Raw genomic sequence first — 8,853 nt, 5'->3', positions numbered from 1 at the left:
GTTCTCATGCTTCAGCTATAGGGTCTCAGGGAGAGCAGAGTTCTTTCCTAACCACTGCTTTACAAAACACCATTTAGTAAATGCAATCAACTTTCAAATCACTTCCCCGGGATGGCAGTCAGTGTTTGGTCTCAAAATATTTAAAGCACCTCACATAGGCAGAGTACTAAATTCCTCTGAGGAAACAAGGGACAACATGAGCATAAGTATAAGCAGCAAGAAACTTTCTACCCATCGCCCACAAATTCCAATTATATTACCGATGATTATACTTGTACGGGGGGTTGGGGGTGGGGGGGAGGAATTCGGAACTAACAGAAGTCTTAAAATGTATGACTATCAGAGAGAGGAAGGAAATAAGGGGGAAAGATCAGTGATTGCATTTTAACTTGTTCCTCTGAAAGATAAAACAAAGATGGATTGTTCCTCTTTTATTATTATATAGCTTAGTAGTGGAAGAAATAATTGTGGTCACTACATGTATGAAAATTATGAAGGTCATGATTTAACTTGCAGGACATTTTTTATAAGGTCCCCCTTTTTCTCCTTCAGAGTGGTCCTTGAGCATCAATCAATGTTTGGTGGCTGCTTCTAGCAAGTCTTTTGCTTCATTAATTTTGGTTGCTAAGTAAGGAGATCCACCTGAGAGGACAAAGAAAAGTAAATGGATTAAAACACACTTCATTATTGACAGTTTTTAAAGTCTCAAATGAAATATAATACTTATGGAGTACAGACTTAGAGTCACTGTGCCCTAAAATAAAACTGTCAGTTCTTTTTTAGAGTTCTTCACAATGAATTACTGCTAATGCAAAGAACAAGAGGAAAACTGAGGTGAATTTCAAATTCAGAATCTTTATAAATCACAAACAGACGCTTTTTGACATACAAAAATACTGGCCCCAAAACTGTCACGTTAAAGCTATTTAAGCATCATACACCTTCTAACTTCTAGTCCTGAACACTTTCATTGCTTAACACTAGAACTAACAATCATATTACAGTTCACCAGTCCCTTTGTGTTTGTTTTTATTTTTTTTCTCCCCTTGAGTACAAATGATCTATAGCTGTTGAAAACATAAGACCTCAGTAGTGCACGACAAACCAAAAACATCTAGATAGCACTGGTGTGTATATTGTCCTGACTTTATCCAGGCCTTTTACTGATATCATACCACCCATTTTAAAAAGGAAAAAGAAAAAAAAAGGGGGGGGGGGGGGGGGGGAAGAAAGCAGGGAAACAGAGCAGCATAAGGGCAATGCTGAAGGAGCTATATTTAGTTTTTTACCCTTGAAGATATCACTGACATTTTCACATCAAGATCTGAATCGCTATAAACACTTACGGATTATATCACAGAGTGCCCTTGAATATACAATAAGAATTACAAATGAAATTGATGCAAGTTTCCATATGCACTTGACTCTGAAATAAACTGACTTCAGGATTATCTTTGAAAATGATCTCAGAATTAGGTAATGTCAATCTTGGTAACAAGCTGGTTAAATTTTGAGAGTTACCAATGTAATGCCAGGCATCCTGTATATCCTCAACAGCTACCAAAATATTAATTGAACTCAAACATAACCTTTAATTGATTGATATGAATTCTGGATATTTAAATCACTGGCCATAACATGCTCATTTAGCAGAAAGAAAAAAAATCAAAGGCATGGAAGATCGAAAGTCTCATTAAACATTATATTTATTGATGGCAATGTTAGAGGAAAAAAATTGACAGTTTATTCAGAATAACATTGAATTACCCTTCACCCTCTTTTAATGAGAGGGACACTGGACTTCTCAATTATGTGCATGGCAGAAACTTTGGGTTCGGCACTCATTCTACCTTCCTAAAACTTGGAAAAGGCCCTAAGCCTAAAACTATGATTCCTATATTCTCTTCAAGTAGTGTTTGATTCAAATTAGGATCTATCAATGAGAGGCAGTCTTGTGAGATTTGAAAGGCTGAAGAGAAAGGTTTTCTTGCTGGGCCTCTTTGTTACTGCTGCTAGCAAGTGAAATCATGGTGTAGTGATGGCCGCAGCTGCGCTTTCCTTACAGTTCTAGTGGCAGTCCATGAGGTAGTCAATGAGTAGCTCCCCTGACAGCGCAGCTCTGTAATTACTAGGGGAGCCATTCTTGTAAGCCAAGTCTAAAATGTACTCCTTTAGACCTTCCAACAATTTGTAACCATTCATTCCCTGCACTAAATGCTCTCCTGCTTAAAACCTCTGGTTTCTGGCACTGAATCTTGACTAATATAAAATATATAGGATACATATCCTTTATTTAATGGAAACAATGCAGTTTTGAATCTTTCGATCCTGCTCAGGTTTCTTGGGGGAATCATCTGGATTCCATTTAATTAGAATACTCATCCTCTGGGCTTCCCTGGTGGCGCAGTGGTTGAGAATCTGCCTGCCAATGCAGGGGACACTGGTTCGAGCCCTGGTCTGGGAAGAGCCCACATGCCGCGGAGCAACTGGGCCCGTGAGCCACAATTACTGAGCCTGTGCTCTAGAGCCTGTGTGCCACAACTACTGAAGCCTGTGCTCTAGAGCCCAAGAGACACAACTACTGAGCCCACCTGCCACAACTACTGAAGCCCACGCGCCTAGAGCCTGTGCTCCGCAGCAAGAGAAGCCACCGCACCACAACGAAGAGTAGCCCTCGCTCACCGCAACTAGAGAAAGCCCGCACATAGCAACGAAGACCCAACGTAGCCAAAAATAAAAAAATAATAAATTAATTAATAAAAAAAAATTTACCAAAAAACTAACACTGGATATACATTGACCTCAATGACATTTGATGACACTATCAATTCATACTGTCCAAAAATAACTGGGGCTCAGCAAACCCATGATCAAAACCAGTGATGAGCATAGTAACTAGGCATTATTCTAATACAGTATTTCATTTGGTTCCTCCAACTATCCTTTGTAGTTGCTCAATTCTTATTTTCATTACATAAAGAGAACTGAATCACAAAAAAGTTTAGTTACTTGCCCAACACTAGCCACAGAGTTAAAATGAGGTGGAGTCAGGATTCCCAGGAAGGTTACCACACCACACTGTCTCTCACTCTCTTTACTAACTTCTTTGCTTATTCAGTTCCTACCATGTTAAACATTTGGTTGTTATAAACCTTTTCTACTTTCTTCAAGCCGGTAACCCCATCCCAGGTCCTCTTCCTTCTTAGGAAGATTGAAATCATGCCTTGTGGTTTACTTTTAAAGTATATGTCTATCTACTCATTACATAATAAATACGTTGAAGAGCAATCGTGTCTTAGATCTCTCTGTATTATCAGCACAGCTCTGAGTACACAGAAGGGAGTGGAGACGTGTCCTTGATGGGGAGAAGGAAGTGGTGAATCACTATTCCCTTATTTTCTTGCATCAAGTACCAGTTTCAGAAAAGTAAAATCACTCCAGAGAGACAGAAAACAGGATAAACAAGTGTGTTACGAGTGGGTGCTTTAAAAATAAATATCTGCAAAACATCTGGGTAAAACAATCCTAACCAGCACAAGAGAAAATAAGCAAATATTCTACAACTAACAATTGTTACAAAGTGAGGTACAGGCATACCTTGTTTTCTCATGCTTTGTTTTATTGCACTTTGTACATACTGAGTCTTTTACAAATTGAAGGTTTGCAGCAACACTGTGTCAAGTAAGTCTTATCAGTGCCATTTTTACAACAGGTTTATTTTTTAATTATGGTATGAACATACATTGTTTTTTAAATATAATGCTATTTCACACTTAACGAACAACAGTATAGTGTAAACATAACTTTTGTATGTACTGGGAAACCAAAATATTTGTGTGACTTGCTTTATTGCAATATTTGCTTTATTGGAGTGGTCTGGAACTGAACCTAGTATCTTTGAGGTATGCCTGTATAACTTATCACTAATGTGAGTTTCAAAGAAAGTACACCAATGTGAGGATTAAGAATATATAAGTTCCTTTTTTCCTTGGGTCTTCCTTATGCAGATCCATATATTCCTTAACTCTCGTTAAAACTTATGAATGTCTACATCCCAAATCTGTAAGACAGAAGTAAGAAGTATTGCCATCTGCTGATCTGAAGGGTTCTTAAAAGCCACCCACCCTTCTTAAAAGAAAGATGTTAAAATCACATTGAAGAACATAGGAGACTGACTTCTCTGAACTTCAGAGAAGTTCCAGTGATCTGCTCCCCAGTGAAACTGGTGAAAACTATATAATAACCCCCAACCATTTGTAACCTCTAGAAACGATCTTAAAAACAAAAAGAAAAAAGAAAAATCTACTAGAGAAGATCTATGAGAAGTCAGTAGGAATCTGTGGTAAACGGCTCCCTCCTATTCCCCTCCCAGCTCAGCAAGGCAGAGACTCCATGCTGGACTGCTCTAGCAGGAACACAGGCCTCCATCTCTCCCCAGCTCCTGGACAGAGGGCTTTCTTTCTGGGAGGAGCAGGACGGACCTTCGTACTTCTCTTCCTACTCCCAGTTGCCTGGTGCTGAGGCTCAGCCACAGGAAAGTGGAACAGAGGCTCTACCGTGGACATGGCTCCCTTAGAATAAATACTGGGACCTCAGCAGCTCTTTTCCCAGCCCACAAGGCATGGTGGTTTCACACCAGGATAGGCAAGCTGAGAAGACCTCTGGCTACTTCACTAAAACCATCCAGCCAGTTAATAAACAAATAATAATAACAAGCTGGCCTGGGCGGTGGGGGGTGGCAAACCAATACCCAGAGCTGCTATAATACATAATCTAAAATATTCAGTTTCCAACAAAATATTTCAGGGCATGTAAAGGAACAGGCAAGTATGACAGTATGACCCATACACACATCATGAAAAAAGTAGCAACAGAAACTATCTCTGAGAGGGACCAAATGCTGGATTTATGGAAAAAGTTTCCAAAGTAGCCATTATACATTCACAGAACTAAAATTAAAAAAATAAAATCACTAGAGGGGCTCAAGAGTAGATTTGAACTGGCATAAGACAGAATGAGCAAACTTGAAGATACAATGATTGCGATTAAGCAGACCGAAGATCAGAGAGAAAAAGGAAAGAAGGAGAAAAAACCAGAGCCTCAGAGAAATGTGGGACATCATAAAATCCATAAAAATACATGAAATGGGAGTACCGGGAGAGGAAAGGAGAAAAAACAATCTTTAAGGATATACTGGCTAAAAATTTCCCAAGTTTATTGAAAAACAATAACCTACACATCCAAGAAGCTCAACAAACTCCAAGTAGGATAAATTTAATAAGGCCTAAAACACACATCATTAAAAATTGCTAAAAGTCAAAGACAAGGAGAGAATATGGAAGGCAGCATTAAATTAATTAAAAAATGAGGCCATTAGACTGAGGTGGCTTTAATGCCTTAGTAGACTACATAATCAAACTAAAACCTAAGGCTATAAATCTCTCCACATTAAGAAATTAAAACCTGAGTACAACGAATCACAAACAGCCAACTAGACTTTTCCAAGTAAAGCAAACGCTTACGCTACAGCCAATCAAATAATTTTCTTGGTTTGGTTCGGCCTCTTCTCTATAAAAACCTTTCCACTAGAGGGCTCCTAACCACTTTCGGATTGGTGCTGCCCAATTCAAATGAATTTTTGCTCAAACGAACTCTTAAAATTTTTAATATGCCTCAGTTTATCTTTTAACAGTAGCAAGAGAAAGACAGTGTGACACTTATAAAGGAACCCAATAACATAAAAAGCTAACTTAGCAGAAAAACAATGGAGGCCAGGAAGGCAGTGGTATAACATAAAGTCCTCAAAGAAAAAACTGTTGACCAAGAATGCTATACATTCAGCAAAGCTGTTATTCAGAAATGAAGGTGAAATAAACACTATCCTAGATAATCAAAAACTGAAAGAATTTATTGTTAACCGATCCACTTTAGAAGAAATACTAAAGGAAATTATTTAGGCTGAAAGAAAGTGACCTCAGATGGTAATCTGAATTTACATATACAAAGAGCACTAGTAAATGTAACTGTGTAATTATAAAACACAATATAAATGCCTATTTTGCTTTCTTCTCTTAACTGATTGAAAAGGTAACTGTAAAAAAAATGCATAAAATGTACTGTTTGGTCTGTAACACAGAAATATAATACATGCATAATACACATGCTAGTAATAGCACAAAGGTGTATAGAAGCAAAGTTGTTATAGATTAAGAAAATAACAGCAGACAGTAATGATTCTAACAATGTACTGTTCAGCTTGTAACATTAGTAGATGTTATGTGTATAACAATAATACCACAAAAGGGGGAAAATGGGAATAGAGCTATATAGAAGTAATATTTCCATATATAAGGATTAAGCTAGTATAAATCTGAAGCTGATTCTGAGAAATTAAGATGTATATGGTAAACCCTAGAGCAATCACTTTTAAAAACCCTCAAGAATAATGAAATAATAAAATCAAAATACTACATTAGAAAATATTCAGTGCAAAAGAAAGCAATAAAGGAAGACTAACAGAGGGGTAAAAAAGACATGACATGGAAAACAAAAAGCAAATGCAGGGACTTCCCTGGTGGCACAGTGGTTAAGAATCTGCCTGCCAATGCAGGGGACACAGGTTCAAGCCCTGGTCTGGGAAGATCCCACATGCCGCAGGGCAACTAAGTCCGTGAACCACAACTACTGAGCCTGCACTCTAGAGCCTGTGTGCCACAACTACTAAGCTCGCGCACCACAACTACCGAAGCCCATGCACCTAGAGCCCATGCTCCGCAACAAGAGAAGCCACCGCAATGAGAAGCCCACACATCGCAATGAAGAGTAGCCCCTGCTCACTGCAACTAGAGAAAGCCCACACACAGCAACAAACACCCAATGCAGCAAATAAATAAATAAATATTTTTTAAAAAACAAATGCAGACATAAATCCAACTATATCAATAATAAAATTACATGTGAACGGAATAAACAATCCAATCTGTCATTAGGTTGTCAGGTTGGATTAAAAAAACATGATCCAACTAAAGGCTGTTTACAGGAGACAGACTTTAGATTCAAAAACACAAATAGACTGAAAGTAAAAGGATGGAAAAAGAGGTATCATGAAACACCAACCACACACAAACTAGAATGGCTATACTCATGAGACAAAATAGAATTTAAAACAAACAACTGTTCCTATAAATATATATGCTCTTAACGACAGAGCACCAAAATATACGAAACGAAAACTAAGAAAAATGAACAGAGAAACAGACAATTCAACAATAAGAATTAATGCCCCACTTTCAATAATGGATAGAACAACTAGACAGAAGATCAACAAGGAAGTAGAAGACTTGGACAACACTTAAAACCAACTAGACCTAACAGATATCTACAGAACACTCCACCCAACAACAGAATATACATTCTTCTCAAGTGCACATGGAACATTTTCTAGGAGAAACCATATGATAGGCCACAAAACAAACCTCAATAAATTAAAAGGATAGAAACAATACATTATGTTCTCCAACCACAATTGAATGAAATTAGAAATCAATAGCAAGGACAAATTTGGGAAATAAATACTTACAGGCCATAGCTTAAGTAGTGCTTAGAGAGCAATTATAGTTTTAAGTTCCTGGGTTAAAAAAGAAAAAAGATCTAGGGACTTCCCTGGTGGTCCAGTGGCAAAGAATCTGCCTTCTGATGCAGGGGATGTGAGTTTGATCCGTGGTCCGGGAACCAGGTTCCCACATGCCACAGGGCAGCTAAGCTGCACGCCACAACTACTGAGCTCTCGCGCTGCAAAACTACAGCCCACGTGCTCTGGAGCCCACGCACCACAACTACAGAGCCCATGAGCCCTGGAGCCTGTGCACCACAACTAGAGAGAGAAAACCCGCATGCCACAACTAGAGAGAAGCCCATGTGCTGCAATGAAGAGCCTGCGCACCACAACAAAAGACCCCACATGCCGCAACGAAGATCCCGCCTGCCTCAACTAAGACCTGACTCAGCCAAAATAAATGAATGAATGAATGAATTAATGAATTAAATTAAATAAAAAAGAAAAGAAAAAAAGATCTCAAATCAATAACCTAAACTTCAACCTTAAGACACTGGAAAGAGAAGAGCAAACTAAACCTAAAGCAGGAAGAAGAAAGGAAATAATAAAAATTAAAACAAAAATTCATGAAAGAGAGAATAGAAAAACAACGGGGAAAATCAACCAGCCCAAAAGATGGTTCTTTGAAAAGAAGTCCTTAGCTTGTTGATCAGCAAAACAAACCTTTAGCTTGTCTGACCAAGAAAAAAAGAAAACAGATTCAAATTACTAGAATCAGAAATCAAAGAGAGGACATCACTATCATACCTTGCAGAAATAAAAATAATTATAAAGGAGTACTATAAATAACTATTTCAACAAATTAGAAAACATATATAAAATTAGACAAATTCCTCAAAAGACACAAATTACTGAAACTGTCTCAAGAAAAAATGGACAATCTGAATAGATCTATTACAAGTGAAGAGACTGAATCAGTAATCAAAAAACTATGCAAAGAAAACCCAGGTCTAGATGGTTTATAGAAGGGGAGGGAATGCTTCCTAACTCATTTTACAAGGCCCATATTATCTTGATAACAAACCAAACAAAGACATCACAAGAAAACTATAGATCAATATTTCTTATGAATGTGAATGCAAAAAACTCAACAAAATACTAGCAAACTGAATCCAGCAACATACTAAAAAAATTTTGTACACCATGACCAAGTGGGATTTATCCCAGGGATGAAAGATTGGTTTAACAGCCGAAAATCAATTAATGTAACCCACTACATCAACAGAATAAAAAGCAAA

General features: G+C 37.8%; 1 protein-coding gene across 1 annotated transcript in view; it reads right to left on the bottom strand.

The window, feature by feature from the left end:
* Positions 1 to 416: 416 nt before the first annotated feature.
* DNAJC15 (DnaJ heat shock protein family (Hsp40) member C15) overlaps positions 417 to 8,853 on the bottom strand; it is a 62,469-nt gene continuing 54,032 nt past the window's right edge. The window contains exon 6 of the mRNA XM_027116184.1: positions 417 to 642. Within this exon, the coding sequence (XP_026971985.1) occupies positions 572 to 642 (71 nt within the window). The 3' untranslated portion in view covers positions 417 to 571. The remainder of the gene's footprint in view (positions 643 to 8,853) is intronic.

Source organism: Aethalodelphis obliquidens, unplaced genomic scaffold (assembly GCF_003676395.1).
Source record: "Aethalodelphis obliquidens isolate GAN/ISIS:26980383/991018 unplaced genomic scaffold, ASM367639v1 scaffold16, whole genome shotgun sequence".
NCBI lineage: Eukaryota > Metazoa > Chordata > Mammalia > Artiodactyla > Delphinidae > Aethalodelphis > Aethalodelphis obliquidens.
The sequence above is the reverse complement of the archived record's forward strand: the minus strand, read 5'-3'. Positions and strand labels throughout refer to the sequence as shown.